This window comes from Lineus longissimus, chromosome 19 (assembly GCF_910592395.1).
Source record: "Lineus longissimus chromosome 19, tnLinLong1.2, whole genome shotgun sequence".
Lineage (NCBI taxonomy): Eukaryota > Metazoa > Nemertea > Pilidiophora > Heteronemertea > Lineidae > Lineus > Lineus longissimus.
The window spans coordinates 766,968-785,094 of NC_088326.1; the positions used below are offsets into that span (position 1 = coordinate 766,968).

The 18,127-nt window shown below is 43.3% G+C and overlaps 2 protein-coding genes across 3 annotated transcripts; both read right to left on the minus strand.

The window, feature by feature from the left end:
• Window positions 1-245: 245 nt before the first annotated feature.
• Window positions 246-12,814, minus strand: LOC135502721 (NPC intracellular cholesterol transporter 1-like). Of its 2 annotated transcripts, none has more exons than XM_064795694.1 (18): window positions 12,599-12,814; window positions 11,094-11,244; window positions 9,990-10,854; window positions 9,526-9,705; window positions 9,070-9,208; window positions 8,213-8,460; window positions 6,494-6,767; window positions 6,217-6,345; window positions 5,625-5,922; window positions 5,220-5,347; window positions 4,690-4,827; window positions 4,254-4,534; window positions 3,632-3,880; window positions 3,168-3,383; window positions 2,731-2,962; window positions 2,449-2,562; window positions 1,914-2,076; window positions 246-1,741 (listed from the first exon to the last, which is right to left on the minus strand). In XM_064795694.1, exons 1-18 carry the CDS (start codon window positions 12,650-12,652, stop codon window positions 1,593-1,595), a joined length of 4,008 nt encoding a protein of 1,335 aa, XP_064651764.1. In that variant the 5' UTR covers window positions 12,653-12,814; the 3' UTR covers window positions 246-1,592. The 2 variants fall into 2 exon arrangements, with proteins under 2 accessions (XP_064651764.1, XP_064651766.1); XM_064795696.1 differs by lacking the exon at window positions 8,213-8,460 and adding an exon at window positions 8,584-8,822.
• A 1,505-nt stretch (window positions 12,815-14,319) lies between these two features.
• Window positions 14,320-17,448, minus strand: LOC135503492 (tubulin alpha chain-like). The gene is made up of 3 exons (XM_064797109.1): window positions 17,289-17,448; window positions 16,202-16,424; window positions 14,320-15,992 (listed from the first exon to the last, which is right to left on the minus strand). The coding sequence occupies exons 1-3, from the start codon at window positions 17,289-17,291 to the stop codon at window positions 14,863-14,865; spliced, it is 1,356 nt and encodes a 451-aa protein (XP_064653179.1). The 5' UTR covers window positions 17,292-17,448; the 3' UTR covers window positions 14,320-14,862.
• Window positions 17,449-18,127: the final 679 nt, after the last annotated feature.

Sequence of the window (18,127 nt, forward strand, 5' to 3'; positions counted from 1 at the left end):
TGATCCATGATGTTTTGTCAGGTGGCTTTATGTAACATTACATTTTCACTCATGTTTTCAATGGTAGCCTTCCCTAAATGGTGCCTTTTCCCCCAACATTTGAATAGTTCACCCAATATGGCTTAATACACTATGCTTATGACCACCATGCATTGAAATAAAATGTTAAATGGGAATAGTACTATCTATCTAAGACCACAAGATGGACCATGATCTAGATGCATTCCCTGGTCTTCATTCATACCACCCATTTCTAAGTCGATCAAGTAAGAGACATCTAAACATTCAGGAGTACGACCGTCAATGGAAGGTGGTACGGAACATTGCTTTCATACGAAATGCCATCTCAATTGAAAAGACAATGAAGAGTGTCTGTGACGTGAAAATTGAGCAGAGTACAGCATATGACCAGTGACACAGATTATCATAAGGCTAAGCCATGATTGACCACCTCTCCTCTGATTGTGGAACAAAACACAGTTACATAACTGCCAAAACTGAAATAATTAAGCTAAATGATTACTATTTACAAGATTATGACTCAAATTTAACTGCTAAATATCTGCTCATTGCAGCAAGCACCATTTAGAAACTTGAAGGGATATATATTGTATGAAATGTGAAGGATACATATTGTATGAAATGTGAAGGATACATATTGTATGAAATGGGACATACAGGTTTTAATCAATGAAGTAGCAGACAGTGGTTCCACCCAGTATGCAGATATTTGTAGCCACGACCTTGTCTACCTGAGAAAATGTTTCACATAAAAAGGTAATATTACACAGAAGTCCACGACAGTGAGCAATGTCAATACCAGTATGTTCTATGCAGTTATACAACCACACTTTCCTAACCACATGATAACATTTTACACTATACTGTCTCATTGTTAAGACCAATATGACAATGACTACTTTGCATTCAGCAAACAAGCATCACAGATTCTTGGACTGTACATGTAATCTCAGTAATACACTTTCTTTGATCCCGATCACCATCAAGTAAAATGAGTCCCTTGAATTGATTGATTAAACTACCTAGCAGAGTGTATCACATTGCTTTGTTTATTTTTTAATACAACAGTTCAGAACTTTGGTCCTGGATGAGATGATGGTACGGTTTGTGCATAACTGACCAATCAAGAATCAGAGCCAGTAAGTAAATCAGATGATTTACATCATTTGCTGGCTGTTTGTTGATTGGTCAGTTATGCGCAAACCGTACCATCATCAATTCCAGTAAAAAAGTTAGCTGTCGTATTCATGACGGCCTCCCCACCTTTATCGGTTTGTGATGTCACACAGCGGGCCAGAGGTCAAGCCAACATGACAAACCATTAGCACAGATCCCTATTTGATGTCAACCTCACTCAAGACATCAATCTCGCAGCAACCATATCTGATTTATATGAACATTTGACCTGTCACTCTCATCCACTTCATGAAAGTTTGCCAAAACCACCTGTACACCTCATGCCATTTCATCATAATGTCAACAAGCTTCAGTTTGAAAACTGATATCAAAGTCTGTAAAGACCAATAAAGCTAGCAAGGCCATCATGTCAATTGTCATAAACTTAAATGTTCTCAATATCGGACATTTTCATAAGCTGGTGGTTCCTCGTTATTTACGATATTTGCTTGCTCCCGCCTATCTGTTCCGTGATGTCCTTCACCCTCCTCTGCATGGCGCCTGTACTGGTGCTCGTACAACTTGGCCTTGTTCATCGGGGGCCCTGGAAGAAATTGTACAACCAATCAGTAATACGAGCTAACTTACAACAGAAGACATGACACTGACAACCAAACTCTGAGGGAACAAGAATGAACTGGGCTGGAGCCTCCACTCTATAACATGTCTTGTCTACATTTAGTGTCGAACACCAAAAGATGAACTTCACCACTTACCAATATAGGATAGTAACACTGGCAAGAAGATAAGCCCATGGGACGCGCCAAATATCACGATGCCTAGATACATCCGGAAATAGAACACTTGGAACAGCTGTGACTTGGAGAACGCCAGCACGATGATACCGACTAGCTTGGTCAACGTAATACCACTGAAAACCTGCAGAGAAATTGGACAAGTTAGGCAGAGCTACCTGAGAACATGCAGAAGAACTGACTCTGTCTCAACCATTCTACCACATGTGTTCAGTTTGTTTGATACTACTTCTGTATTGGACCAGGCCTCCCTCCTGTAAGCAGGAGTTGGTTGCCTCCCTGGTTAGGCAACGATTAAGGCTGTTTATGTTTCTCACTTGGATGAGGTCTTTTGTTTGCCAAGGCATAGGCACCAGGTACAGGGAAACATGGCAATCACTTGCCCAAGATCACAAGTAATAATTTGAAGAACATTTGAAGAAAAGTTATACGTTCGCTACTTTTGAGTCGTAGAGTTGAATGCTGTACCGAGTTCACAGGGCACATGAACACTTACTGAGCTTCCCATATTAGCGAGAGCATCCTTAGCGCGACGCACTCTACTACCCTCTATACTCATGGCGAACTTCCTGACAATGTGAGAACAGAACTCAACACCAATACCAACGGTCTGCAATGAAAATCAGTGAACATTAGAACAGATATCATCACATACACAGTTCTGAATGTTCTTTCTACCTCTTGTGGCTCAAGACAAAAGTTTGGCAGTTTTCAAGTTCACGTAGAACATAGAAATTTCTATTCCTATGCTTTCATAAGGATGTTATCGGTGACTTACCATGACTAAGTTGACGAGTGCGACCGCGTTCAGCGATATACTCCACATGGACATCATACCCAGCATGCTAACAACAATCATCGCCACGACGATGAGGACAATGATCGCCGACCAGAGATCGATTCCGAGTAATAGGAACGTGACGACGAAAACGGCGGCCATACAGAGACTGAGGTTGTACCAAGTGTCGTGGACGATGTGTAGGTACTGCTCGTAGTAGACATAGAAAATACTGAAAAGATGAGAGAACAACTTTGATATGATCTCACAAAAAGTCACCTTCAGTAGGGTTCAATCTTCAACAACTGTACTATTGTATCAATGCTGTGACAGGTGCACACTAATTATGGCCAAGGAATACAATTTTTGCTTTCTTGAGATTTTCTAGAAATTTTTTTTTCAAATTCTGAGAAAAAAAATTTTCTTCAAAAACTCACCTGTAAGGGAACACTGTATAGTTGAGGTTATCTCCCATACCCGTACTGTTCTGAATCGTCATGGTGATGTTGTCGGCGATGATATAAGCTTGTTTTAATCCGTCAATGTAATCAGCCGAAGTTTTTAGGATTGTGTGGTATGTCATGAAATAGGTCGAACCAATCTGGGTATTGTTGTCAAGTAGTTTGACCGCTGACCCATAGGCGGCGTGGCCTCTGAAAATAAACAAAATACATTGATGAATAATTTACTGTAAAAATCACAACTAAAATTCAAGTAGCCCAGAAAACAAAGAATCGGAGTGGCACTTTGCTGGAAACTAAAATTACAAAGAGTCGGGCCAAGAAAATGGATTTGCCTAAAAAGCACAAATTTGATGACCAGAGTCAGGCCTTGGATGTAGAATTTGAGGCACCTGGATATATTTGACTCTCATGTGCCACTATAAACTGGCCTTTCTTACCCTTTAGCACATTTTGTTCCTGGATTGTCCTTCAAAAACCACGGTAAATACTTCATGAAGTCATCTGGATCCGGCCGTCCCTGCGTCTTTTCGATATGACATGTTGTACACGTCCTATTCTCCACTGTAGCGGGGCAGAATCCATGGTCTGGTGTTGTATATTCCCGACAACACGGAGGATTTCCACGGGGGTCCGTCCAATCAACAAAATCATCAAGCCAAGATGTTGCAGGCTGCGCTATTCTTGTTCTGGAGAAAAATAAATGGATTTTAACGAACATGCAGGCGTGATTAATCGAATGAGAAAATGAAATAGTTGACAGACAACATGCTCATCAGTTGTATGGAAAACAGGTAGTCATCGCAGTAAGCAATTTGTTGTTGATACCTCTGTGACCTCACAAAGTTTATCAAGGTCAATATTTTTGTTGACTGTTGAGCTGAATTTATGATACGTATTGAAGGTCTGTTGATATCTTGAGCTATGGTCAAAAAAGGATTTTAAGAGATTTGGACTGACACACAATAGGTTAGTCACACTGGTATGTAACAAAAACCAATAACTTGATTCCGATTCAAACTTAATATTTTACAATTTTCTTATTTCTTTAAAGCAACTTACGAATTAGGGTCTTTTGATGCTGTGTAAACCTGTCCAAGCAATGAGTCCTGCGGGCATCCAGTCGCACCGCATATCATATCCTGACCGGCGATACTCGTATAGTCATGGCCATTCCCGACGACAAAATAAACAGGGGGTCCAACGTGAAGGTAGTCCTCCAAAGCCTCGAAGTATCTTAAGACGTACGAGTCACTCGGCATGGAGAGTTTCTGATCGAGACCAATTTCGAGTTTGTCAATCATAGCGACGCAGGAGCAGAACCATCCCGTGAAGATGACCATCTGAAGTGGAATGAAGAGAGTTCAGCTTTTTAACTTTTCTTGTTTTTTTCCATAACTTATAACGTTGACACTAATAACTATTCTTCTTTTTATCACTGTCAAGACGTTAAAGAAATTTGTCATGAGGATTCTTAGCCTTGAACAATTCTACTCACAACAGTCGCCCTGACCCAGTCGGCCATCAGGAATCGGGAGTAATACTTCTTGAAGAAATTGAGCAGGAATCCATCAGTTGGAACGTAGTCGGTCTTTTTGTTTTCTCTAAAACAGCAGGCAACATCATAGCGGTTCGACTGGAAGAAACAAAATCAAAATGAATATTTCGAAACATATATACTTACAACTAAGAATGACATTCCTCCTGTGAAAGGCATTCTGTGGTTTGTTCTTGTCATCTTCAGTTTGCCGCTGCAATTTGCCACTTACACCTGCCACTCAGTGCTTGGGGGAAGACTCTTTAACCCTATCTCTAGGAGCAACTAACAGGTGTCTCTCCTATCTTACATTACATCGACTCTATTCATTTCTACTGGAGGAATGTCTTTATAACCAAGTCAAACTTCAACTCCCTAACCTTGCACACCAGACCTAACTCCCTAACTTTGTATACGAATGACCAAAAGATCACCAAGCGAACCGCCTAGCTCCTGCCTATAGTCCGTCTTTCAGAATCAAAAGCACGTACCTCTTGTCGTTTTGAGTCAAGTGACAGCAAGCTGATGAAGGCTGTGACCTGGAACAGGAAGTCAAAGAGGACGGCCCCGCCGGCGTAGAGTGAGAACATCTGGACTGCCGGCATTGACGTCAAGGCACCTAGGGGAAGACGAAGACATCAAAAACAATCAGGAACACATGGAAATGCGTTTAGAGGTTACGTTTGGAGAGTTGAAGGTTTTCAGAGGTCAACCTGGAGTCCCCTCGCTGGGATTGGTCGTCTGGTTTGCTGCACTCAGCACAACCCCACAACCAGGTACTCACTGCCGCAGCAGGGTCGTAACTTCCCCTGGCCTCCTTCCATACATCCCAACCAAGTGCTTATGCTGTACTGTCATTCCTAAACACTAGGGAGATTAAAAATCAGGTTACTCACCAAGGAAAAACGCGACAGACTCTGACGCACTTGTCAGCAGCATACTGGGACCTATCCTGCCGAGTATTTTTCCGATTTGTTCCTCGCGGCTTTCCATGGGTCCCCGCGGATCCCTCTGGTACGCTTGCACGAGAATGAAGATGTTATCGACGCCGACCGCCAGGACGAGGAAAGGTACGACTTCGATGATGATCAAACTTGCTGGGAGTCCGCAGTAGCTGAAGATTCCAAGGGAACATCCAACAGAAAGGAGGACGATGAGTACTCCAGAGATGCCAAGGGTGACTTTTGAGTCGATCTGAAAAAAGTCAGCATGCAGTTGAGATTAGTAACAGTCATGTAGTGGTTTAAAGCCGTGGTCAAACAGTGGGAAGAAGAAGGGATTAGATCAATACCAAGTTACCGAGATCTTCACCAAGACCTGCCAAAAGAATCAGGCTAACAAGAATCTCAACTTTCAGCCAGAAAAAGAACTTTGAAGCTTTTGAATCCTTGCCGGCAAGTGAACAAGACTGTAAGGATATCTGACTCACTCTTGGTTTATCGAGTGGTGAATAAGCTATATGGAATGATATGGAGAAGATATACTTACAAAGATTCTGTCAAAGGAAGTGAACTGGCCGAGGGTGACTGAGATATAGCCAAACATGAGCAAATAGCTCACCAGGATTGTAAAGATGTCGGAATTGCTCTCCCTGTTAATCTCATCTTCGACAGAACGCTGAAACGAAAAATATTGAATTTTAAGTTTTTTCTACGATTTTCCACAGAAGCTGTATGTTAAGCACTTTGAAATCTGAATTTTCTAGTCAACATGAAGGAGCAGCTGATAGCAACATTTCCGGGGGTCAAGAAGCAACAAGACTTACCTCAGATGAAAAGTTCACAAATATATTATTATCCGCAGGCTTGGCATATCCTTTAATGAACTCAATGAAAGCCTTTTCCCACGCCATGGCCTTTTTGTATTCGATGGAGTCTCGAACTGCGTTATTCACCGAAAATGTGATGACAATCGCCGTAGCGTTTTCGTAATTTTCCTCGGGGAATCCACCAAGTGCTACCCACGGGAAGATGGGGCCACCGTACGTTCCGAGACACGATGTGTTGAATTGGCCAGTGTCTTGAACAGAGGCGGGCGACCTAGAATCGTAGAATGAAATCAAATCAATGAAATACGGCGACATATTTTGTACTGAAATATTTTTTGGAAATTTGAACAAGGTTACACAAGAATCTGCTCAATGTGGAGCTGCTTTATTTCTGCTCTATTTGAAAGAATAGAGAGGAATACTGGCCAAAGGTCACCACCTGCACCACAAAGTTCTTTGCGGAATTCTATAGGACTGCCACTACCAATGCTACAGCCAGAAAATAGCCAAGGCATAAGTTGTTTTCTTTGACCAGAAGCATGCATTCAAGTCACCATGCTGGCAAGGTAAAAGCTTACAATAAACAAACCACTGGACGTTTTAAAGCGCTAATGAGATGTTCTCACCAAAAGCGTGCATTTCAGATCGATATTTTGAATGTCACATTACACAAGTCTTCATCACCGAATCAATGAGGCCTGTCAATTACACTAAGTGTGGCTCTGTACTATTAAGTAGATCAGTTGAAAGCTTTTCTAGCTTAAAGCGACCACCTCAGTTATGTTGCCCAGATGGCAGTAAAACAACTCACAGCTCACATCATGCAATCTGGACCACCTCAGTAATGTTGCCCAGATGGCAGTAAAACAACTCACAGCTCACATCATGCAATCTGGACCACCTCAGTTATGTTGCCCAGATGGCAGTAAAACAACTCACAGCTCACATCATGCAATCTGGACCACCTCAGTTATGTTGCCCAGATGGCAGTAAAACAACTCACAGCTCACATCATGCAATCTGGACCACCTCAGTTATGTTGCCCAGATGGCAGTAAAACAACTCACAGCTCACATCATGCAATCTGGACCACCTCAGTTATGTTGCCCAGATGGCAGTAAAACAACTCACAGCTCACATCATGCAATCTGGACCACCTCAGTTATGTTGCCCAGATGGCAGTAAAACAACTCACAGCTCACATCATGCAATCTGGACCACCTCAGTTATGTTGCCCAGATGGCAGTAAAACAACTCACAGCTCACATCATGCAATCTGGACCACCTCAGTTATGTTGCCCAGATGGCAGTAAAACAACTCACAGCTCACATCATGCAATCTGGACCACCTCAGTTATGTTGCCCAGATGGCAGTAAAACAACTCACAGCTCACATCATGCAATCTGGACCACCTCAGTTATGTTGCCCAGATGGCAGTAAAACAACTCACAGCTCACATCATGCAATCTGGACCACCTCAGTTATGTTGCCCAGATGGCAGTAAAACAACTCACAGCTCACATCATGCAATCTGTTAGATTGAAATAATGATCAGCCACATGCATTGGTTTTCACCAATTCTAATTTTCACTAACTTTTTGCCATTTGGTACTGTGGCCAATTGTAGCAACCCCTGGCAAATTGCATGCGTTCTGTAAGTTTTGGCTAAAAGCACGCAACCCTGAGTTGCCGTGGTAACTGCTGCTACAACTCACCGCACGCAAGAAATAAAGTGGTCGATATAATCAGCATTTCTTAACAAGTGATATGGATCCATAACTATACGATTCAGAGTTGTGTTGTCATTTTGAAAGTAATTCAACACACTCAAAATAGTACAGTTTTTTATTTTAGGACTTAGTGGCATGAAACAGATATCGTTAAGATATATAGGTTCAGTGCCGTAATCGCCAGTGTATTTGCCAACAACGTTATTCACGATATTCATCTGAAGAGTCAGAATCTGAAAAGATCAAAACGACATTGACATATTGAAAAATAAGTCAGTAATTTTCTGTGACAAACTCTCCAAGTCAACCTGCTGAAGAAAGTAAACAACATTAACACTTCCAGTGCCAGCACTCACCTAACGCAATACATAAAGTGATCAATATAATCGGCAAACGTCAGGAAACCCCACTCGTCCTGCTTCTTCATATCCAGAGTTGTCTTATCATTTTGAAAATAGTTCAGCACACTCATAATCGTACAGTTGTTGTTATCGGGTCGGAGCGGTGCAAAGCAGATATCTTGAAGCCCGATAATCATGTCTAGTTCAGGGAAAGGGGCGACTATTTTTTCAATTTGTAACTGCAGGGCCAAAATCTGAAATAGTTTACATGCAAGTGTGAAAGATGACAAAACTTATCAATTGATATTCTTTCCCAATGCTGATACACCTCCAGTAACAAGGAATCCCCACTCTACATACCATTCGGAGGACTGTCCTCATAGCAAACACAAGCAATTCTAATTGCGGTAACCTATATTATTCAATTGCTGGAATGTGCAATAACTGATTCTTGTCACAGGCATCTGACCACCACATTTGAGCAAACAGCTCAGGACGTACCTCCTCCAAAATGTCTAATTTGAGAGCAGTACTAAAATTCCTTGTTCCTGTGTTTGGGGCCGAGTCCTTTCTCTCCCAATATTTGCCGTGTTTTGTGGTATTCACCGTGATGATCAACTGCTCAGTGCGGAAGAAAGGCCTGCAAGATGAAGCGACAGTTGAAGACAGAGATTCCTAGCAAAACACGCTATGTGACTCGTCACAGCTAAACTAGGCGAATATCACTCTTAGCTTGGCAGATTGAGACAGACTGATTGATTCATTGCATTGTGACTGCCTTTTGTGAAATCTGAGTACATCAATTGCATCCATTACCTCTTGGTGTTATTTGGGATCATCTTCTGTGTATTGCTGTGACGGGTCACAATACATCTTTTTTTGAATTTGAGAAAAATTACGTCACAGATCGGAATCTATTTGAAAATGCCACTGATGTCCATCTGAAGAATAACTTACCCAAATGTGCTATCGTAAGTCCTCTTCTGCACGCGAGCGGTGCTGTCTGGGGCGGACCACAGCTGGACGGGATCAGTCACAACATCAAACTTGACAATACCAATACAGAAGATGATGGCGATGACCAACACGACCGAGAGAACAGTGAAAGGATACGTCGCAGCGATAGTTCCCCAGCGTCTGAAAACGAAAGCAATATTACATTTTTAGGACCAAAAACAGAAAAATTCATCCCAAAACAAACAGATCATGATATTATTGGTACCATTTTGCTGATTGGGAGTTTTTTGTGACGTCACAGTGTTAGAGACGCCACAAACAGCATCTTTTCAATCTGTGACGCAACATGTAAAAGTACAATCAGCCTAATTAGGACCACCACAGGTCAGTTCAGTAGCTGCTTGAGCCTCTCATAACTTGGTTAATTGGATGCGCTGGGATTTGAAACATTTACATTGACCTACCTGAATCCAAGTTCCAAAAGACGTTCAAATTTGGCTCCGATTTTTTCCAGACAGCCAATACTTTCCAATGAAACAACCGGTGGTTCACTTGCTCCTCTCTTTCGGTGTATCGGCTCACCAGGTGTCACTTGGGTATCAAGGGTGCTGAACGAACCGGGACCATCCGGATCCAATCCGAAACCGTCTCGCAGGACGATAAGATACCAAATCTGATAGGTGCAGAAGACGAGAAGGAAACCGGCAAAAACGCAGAACATAATGAACCACATTGCATCCACACCAAGAATCGTCCACGGAGGTGGAAGAACTTTAGCAGGGGGTGGAGGTCCACATGATGCTATACAATCTTGACAACTGCATGCTTGGGTGTCATTGTTCGGAGCAAAATTACAAGGTGTGATTGTCTTATTCATCGGGACGAGCGCGGTCGAGTTCTCAACCAAAATCGGCATGTCGGTGACATTGTAGTTGATCCCGAATGGGACGCCTACATTACCCTTCGTCCCGATGAACTTAAAGACATCTGTAACATTGCAGTCTTTGATGTTCTTATTCCCACAAACCAACTGGAGAGACTTTCCATTAGAGCTCGGCATCTGGACATCCTTGCACGAGTTGAAGAACCCAAGCGCATAGTCCCACGTCATGGCAAAGTCTACATGCTCCACGTAATCCTGCGCCGTCACGTTATTGACGTAACCGAGCATGAAGTCGGTCTGGTAAGGGTCGCACGTGAACGCGCAAAACATGTTGATGAAGTTTCTCAAGCATGCCGGACATCGCCCAAAGATTTGAAAAGGTACGGCTAAATTTGTGTTCAATGTTTTCAGTTGCTTGGCACTGCAGCATGTCAGCGGATTTTTGCCTGTAAATGGAAGTAAAGGCACATGAAAATCATAAGAATGATATCGAGACTTGCCCGCCACTGGTTCTAGGTGCCAAATTCCCTTGAAATGTAACCTGAGCTCACCCTACAAAGGACAAAGCGGCAACCAGACCAGTCAGGTTTCGAAACTTAGACCGTCGGATTGAGAGTCTGGCACTGTACAGCAAGCTACGCCCTGCGCCGCTAATGCTAAGAGTCAAGACAAGTGCAATACTTACCAATGGCATACTGCGGGCACAAGTCGCCCAAAATCTTGATGGCGTCGGTGTCATTAAGTGGCTTGGCCGGTCCGGTATACGGGAGATTGTGTGTATCGTCTTCATAGACGCCATACCAAAGACAGTGACCTTGTTCACCGTCAGTCACACACTGGAAAGAAAATGAAACATTGCAGTTTCGTCAATCAATCAATCAATCAATCAATTTATCTTGTTTGGTCAGAAGGGGTTAAATGAGTATTTTCATGTAATGCAGCAGACTGACAATACAAGCATATAGGAAAACAATCAATCCTTCTGTGATACGAGTTGACATTTAGAACAATGCCAGTGCATTGTACTTTGTAGGTTCATATCATAGTCCACTTCCTTGAATGATGGCAATTAACTGTGCAAACCAAACAACATGAGACTATGATGGGCATCAGCTGCTAGCTGACTAATCCAACAATCTCTTGGTCTTGTTTTTCTGATCGCCATTCAATAACTAGATGCAAGATTCTATGTTGCAAGAGATGGATGTTTTTATGTGATATCATCTTTAATTTTTGGGTCGCAATGTCGGCACTGAACCAAACTACATGAGAGTTCCTGCAGTGAACAAACATAGCATAGAATACTTTTATCTCTCAGTTTTAACCCGGAAACCTGAACTCAAGATATCGCTTTACAGAGATAACAGTATTGATCATTATATATTCTATATCATTTAGATATTGACCCGACGTACCTTGGTCTCATAAAAAAGGTCAAGAAACACGGCCAGAGACGATTTTATAAGGTCAACGAAATCAAATGTACATGTAGAACCTCTTTAATAAGGACACCCTCGGGACTGAAAAGTACTGTCCTTAAAAGAGAGGTGTCCTGATTAGAGAGGTAAAATTGAATGGTAACAACCAATTTGGTACCAAAACCAGTGTCCTTAATAGAGAGGGTGTCCTTATTAGAGAGGTGTCCGCTAAGGGAGGTTCTACTGTACATGTAGCAACCTGGCAGGCATAAGACCGATCTCCTTCTCCTTCAGTATAGGCCACAGTCTACATAATATAATCAGCTCTTCTAAAGTGCAAACTTTAGTTAGGTGTCTACGTTCAAATCACAAGTCCTTCCAGGTTTCGAAAGAAAACTTTTTGGGGTTTCTTTCAGAGAACAATCACAAAGGGTTAACATGAACTTGGCCCGATTGACAAAAGAGAACACTGTGATTGAATCAGCGAAACGTTTTCATTGTTGCAATGATCAATGATTTTGACAAGACAAGACAAACTCGAAAGAACAAATGCCACTCGAATGAAATAATTAGGCCCTAGTCTTAATTTTTCTGCCCTAATATGGAGAATAAAATTAACAAGACCTACGACGCGACTCATGATGGCTAATTCCTACCAAAAGGTGAAATACCCATCTTTTAAGGGGTAAACTCATTGCGATTATATAAATATACAGATCATTTGTATGAACATACAAACATTTATGCAAACTGAAACTCAAAACTGACTCACCATGCAAAACAGCAATGTGAATGCTACACCTAAAATCAGATGTAATTTCTCCATTGTTCCAGGACCGTTTTCCTTGAAATTTTAGTACGGTGTGAACGTTTCCAATATCTACGAGGACGCCAATTTCCGCACTGATCTATTATATACTTCTGTAGTTATTCGTTGAATAAATCGGGAGGTTTACAAATCGATCACTAATGCGATCTCCATTTTGGATCAGGCGATGGTGTCACATGACACGAAATTAGGTCAAGTGTTGCGTCGAAACAAGCGGGGTTCAAAAATTCGTCTGCTATTTTGAGTGGGCGTGGCACATTCATTCTTTGTTCTGCTATTGTTTGGGCTTGAGTTAAAAGGATTGGGCCTTCACCCATTTTCCTTTTAAGCTCTGGGCAAAAATGGGTTTATTGGGGGCACAACCCATCTTGAAGACATATCAGCACATAGTGCATTGGGAAAACAATCTATCTTCGAAGACAGATCGGAGATGGGAGAACAACCCATATTGAAGACAGACGTGTGCTATACTGTTTACTGTCAATTACGTCCAAAGCGACCAATTCTGGCTTTAATATGGACGGGTGAGAGAGAGCGCTCAGATGTCTCTTCCCTGTGTACGATGTTGAACCTGTATTTTAGGATGAAACTCTCCTCAATAAACTCACAACAACGTGTACAAAATGTGCGAAGAAGTAAACAGCGTCAATATTTTCCATATTTGCCGAGACTACTAGTTACTATCTTCACTAATAGGTAGCAGCTTAGATAATTGACCTGCAACGCACCTGAAACGTTTGGGGTCAACACCATGAGATTAATGCAGCGAGATAAGGGTCTTACCCAGTAAGTAAGATCGGAGCAAAGAGACGCTGTGGCCGGCAACTGAGGTCCTGTCAAAATCATTGGCCTACCTGAGGCTGATGAGGAAACTCACGAAACTCTACAGGGTGACCCAGAAAGGTTTTGATCCCTTGCACAATAGAATTCTATTGTCCATTGTGTGAGGGAAATTAAGTCTGGGTCACCCTGTAGTACATGAACTTCTCACCCTGTTCAAAGATATCGGAGCGAAAGTGAAAAACGAGGACATTTCTGTTTTCCACCGCAACGGGCCTGTGTATTTACCGTCGCTCTATATTGCGACCTGCAGAAATGACTTTCGGCCAATGAGACAGTAGTGCACAATATCTCTTCTGGATGTGCACTCCCCTTCATTGCTCGCCATGTTGCCAGGGAGTATACCAAGTCTTTGCTGGATGTGCCATGCCCCTTCGCTATGCGTACTCTGTCTGATATGTGTACTCTCCCAGCGTACTGCACCATGTTTCTACATGGTGGACCTTGTCTCCACCCTTAGGAAAAATATGTCTCATTTTCACATGGTGAATACTGATCATTTTCATCAAGGGATCAAACCCTCAATCCTAAGATGCGACTGACAATTAACCGCCGGCCTTGGGCCGAGTACTTATTATGGAGGTAGTGCCAGTGTTGGCCCGAGCTTCAGGATGACTGACAGCCAGTGGACATGGTGGGTAGAGTGCCGTCGGAGTTGATAACTTCTTGTCTGGGATCCCACTTCAAATCGAGGCGAGGGACCAGGGAAGATAACCAGTCATCTATTTCAGACATTGTGATCCATACTCCGGGGCAGTTATCTCTGCTTTGGAGAACGATCGTGATCAAGAATCTAGTGGTCAAATAAAGAACCAAAAACACTATTTGTTTTTCAAACTTTTGTCTAATTCACCACGAGTTCAACATGTGTAGAAAATATTGAATCTTTCAAATATATTCAAAATAAAAACAAGAATATAAAAAACAACAATAACGATAAAATTTATGATATCCGTTTTGTCATTGTAATTTCTAGGTGCCCCACACGGTAAAATGTGGGGCGGTTAGCTCATAGGCTAATCTCCACAAGAGGGTGTTGCATGTCCTCTCAGCAGTTGCCAAGGAAACTATACAACTATCCCTGGTGGAGGTGGAAAAATTCAGAACAATATTTGATGCAAGTCACGTTCGTAGTCTTTTTTAACACTGAAATGCACAAACCTTGAGGGTCGGTGCGGCCCATTTCACAAGATCAATCACCAATTCATTTCACTGTCATTTATATCCGTCAAAATATGTATTCGATCCAAAACGGGTGAAATGAACATCACCTTCCTCATATCAAAAAAGTTCTAATCATGGTTTCAGACTTGAAAAGGTCTGGTAGTATTGCAATGTCTTGTTCGTGGTGCAGTTTCGGAGACTTCCTAGTATTCTTCTCCATCTTCTTCGTTCTCGGCCTCAACGGAGTCGATACCGACCTCTTCGTAATCCTTCTCTAGGGCAGCCAAATCCTCACGGGCCTCGGAGAACTCGCCCTCCTCCATACCCTCTCCGACGTACCAGTGGACGAAGGCACGCTTGGCGTACATAAGATCAAACTTATGATCGAGACGAGCCCAAGCCTCGGCGATGGCAGTGGTGTTGCTCAACATGCAGAGGGCACGCTGGACCTTGGCCAAGTCACCTCCAGGAACGACAGTTGGTGGCTGGTAGTTGATTCCGACCTTGAAACCAGTTGGACACCAGTCGACGAACTGGATGGTCCTCTTGGTCTTGATGGTGGCGATGGCAGCATTGACATCCTTGGGGACAACATCACCTCGGTACAACATGCAGCAGGCCATGTACTTTCCGTGACGTGGGTCACACTTCACCATCTGGTTGGCTGGCTCGAAGCAGGCGTTCGTGATCTCGGACACAGAGAGCTGCTCGTGGTAGGCCTTCTCAGCAGAGATGACTGGGGCGTAGGTGGCCAGAGGGAAGTGGATACGAGGGTAGGGCACCAAATTGGTCTGGAACTCGGTAATGTCAACATTAAGAGCACCATCGAAACGAAGTGAAGCAGTGATGGAGCTTACGATCTGCGCTATCAATCTGTTCAAATTCGTGTAGCTGGGTCGGTCAATATCAAGATTCCTCCGGCAGATATCGTAGATGGCTTCGTTGTCGACCATGAAGGCGCAGTCAGAGTGCTCAAGGGTGGTATGTGTGGTCAGGATGGAGTTGTATGGCTCCACAACAGCTGTGGATATATGGGGTGCAGGATACACAGCAAACTCCAGCTTAGACTTCTTGCCGTAGTCGACGGAGAGACGCTCCATGAGGAGGGAGGTGAATCCGGATCCGGTGCCGCCACCGAAGGAGTGGAAGATGAGGAATCCTTGAAGACCTGTGCACTGGTCAGCTAGTTTACGTAGCCTGTCTAGGACAAGGTCGATGACCTCTTTTCCGACGGTGTAGTGACCACGGGCGTAGTTGTTGGCGGCATCCTCCTTACCAGTGATGAGCTGTTCCGGATGGAAGAGCTGGCGGTATGTTCCGGTTCGGACCTCATCTGAAGAGATATGAAAGAAAGGGTCATGATAAATCAGTAATTTTTCCAAATAACAGTCGTCTGCTGGAGCAGTTACACATTCTGACACCAGATGGTATGGCAATCGCAGTTGCCAGTTGGCTGACATTGCGACCTTTGGATGTGATTCGTGTTGGCAATACGAATATCGGTTATGGGGAGCAAGGAAGTTGTAGGCTATGTGAACTTACCGACTACTGTTGGTTCGAGATCTACGAATACAGCCCTTGGGACGTGTTTGCCAGCACCAGTCTCGCTGAAGAAGGTGTCGAAGGAGTCATCACCACCTCCGATGGTCTTGTCGCTTGGCATCTGGCCATCAGGCTGGATACCGTGCTCCAGGCAGTACAACTCCCAGCAGGCATTACCGATCTGGACACCGGCTTGTCCGACATGGATGGAGATACATTCACGCTGGAAAGACAGGAAGGAGGAATATGATTATAGGCAATTGACACAGGAGGCAGAACTTGTGACCACCAGCTCTTGCCTATAGTCCCCCTTTGAGAAACCCTTTTCAAAACACCGGGAAAACCCTAGATCAGCAACCACCCTGGTGCATTAGTTGACATTTGACCTGCGCACGTGGGTTTGTTTACAATTTCATTTCCGCGAAATCTTAGATCACGTGACCTACATGTGTGTGGACCATATTGAACCGGTGTGTTATCCTGCATGCGGGCATCACAGTTGAAGCAATTTACCTTAGAGAAACCAACCGTTGTTTTACGCAGTGCCGACATAATGTTGCTGCATGACATTTAAGTTCTGAAAACAACATGCTGCCCCGGCATGTGATGCCACCATCGCACACGCAGTTGAAGCAATGGCGGCCAAAGTGCAAAAAGGTCGTTCAGCAAAACCACTATTTCGACCCAATTTTGAGCCTTTCTAAAGATTATTTTCAAGGGAATCCTTATTGATTAACCCTCTCAACAATACTGAAGCAACTGGCAGACGATGACATCCGTTAATCCGATCGTCGGCGAAATTTGTTGTTGATGAATGAAAAATGGCGGTTTAATTTGAAAAACAGGGAAAAGGTTGAAATCCACCAAGATTTGTTGGAAAAGTTTCTTTTATTTGGCAGATCAAACGGGGCTAAGACATGACAACAACTAATGAACAAACAAGGCCAGTGGCACTACTTTTTTATAGAGAAATCAAGTTTCTCACTCATACGATTTTCATCAAGTCATCCTCTATACTGATAACCTGAGACGCTGACAGGTGATGAGTATAGAATCCACAAATAGATATAAGGAATGTTTCACTTACCATGTTGATGATTTGATGTAATCGAGCAGGCGAAAATGAAAAGATTGATTGGAAATTTAAAGCCTCACACAACGACGCTGACGAGCCAAGGCGAGGTCATAAAGTGTTATGTCCGTCGTAGGCTCCGGCGAGTCATATCGGATAGGGGAGGAGCTACGGCCGCCATGTTGCAAGCTCTTTGGTCGTGGTAGGTCAATGTCGGTTCGAGTGTTAATGCGAGTAGCTAAACCTCAGACGAGGAGTGTCTTGTGTATACGTATGTATTACAAAGATGCATAAACTGGATTTTGGGCACGAGGTTTAGGTGTAATATGCAAATAAAGACCAATTTCACATGATTTTCCAACAGTATTGTACATATTCACATCGCCTCCTGTATAGAAATGCAACCAGCGTAGGCTGAAAATTATAATATGCGCCGCAGTTTATTCATCGTACTGTGTCAATCAATCCTGTAATTCCAGTTGAATCTAGACTCAGTCGGTTTTGCGATCAAAGCCGCCGGTATTGAAGACGAAAAACATTTCCTCTTTAAATGTCCGTTACTGTCATCCCAATGGTGGAGGCGAGCCTGTTCCCCTTGTGGATTCCACCTGAAAAAACGGACCGACTTGGAAAGGTTTCACCGTCCACCCCGAGGTAGACTCCCGGGGCTGTCGATTGCAACATCAGAATTGGATCTCCTTATGGTGGGGAACGAGGCCGGTCTACTGCATCCGGAGTGTAAGTTCTCCAAGCGAACCAAGTTACGGCACCTTCACATGCTCATGATTGTGTGCACTCCCAAAGCAGTGGTGTTATTCAAATGCATTTCCAATTCGTACACTCCGGACGCAAAG

Coding starts and splice junctions, on each gene's coding strand:
- LOC135502721 (XM_064795694.1), bottom strand. CDS start 12,652: ATGGAGAAATTACATCTGATTTTAGGTGTAGCATTCACATTGCTGTTT. Junction 11,245..12,598: donor TCACATTGCTGTTTTGCATG/GTGAGTCAGTTT, acceptor TTTTCTTTCCAG/TGTGTGACTGACGGTGAACA. Junction 6,346..6,493: donor TTGTGAACTTTTCATCTGAG/GTAAGTCTTGTT, acceptor TTTTCGTTTCAG/CGTTCTGTCGAAGATGAGAT.
- LOC135503492 (XM_064797109.1), bottom strand. Junction 15,993..16,201: donor TCTCGAACCAACAGTAGTCG/GTAAGTTCACAT, acceptor ATATCTCTTCAG/ATGAGGTCCGAACCGGAACA.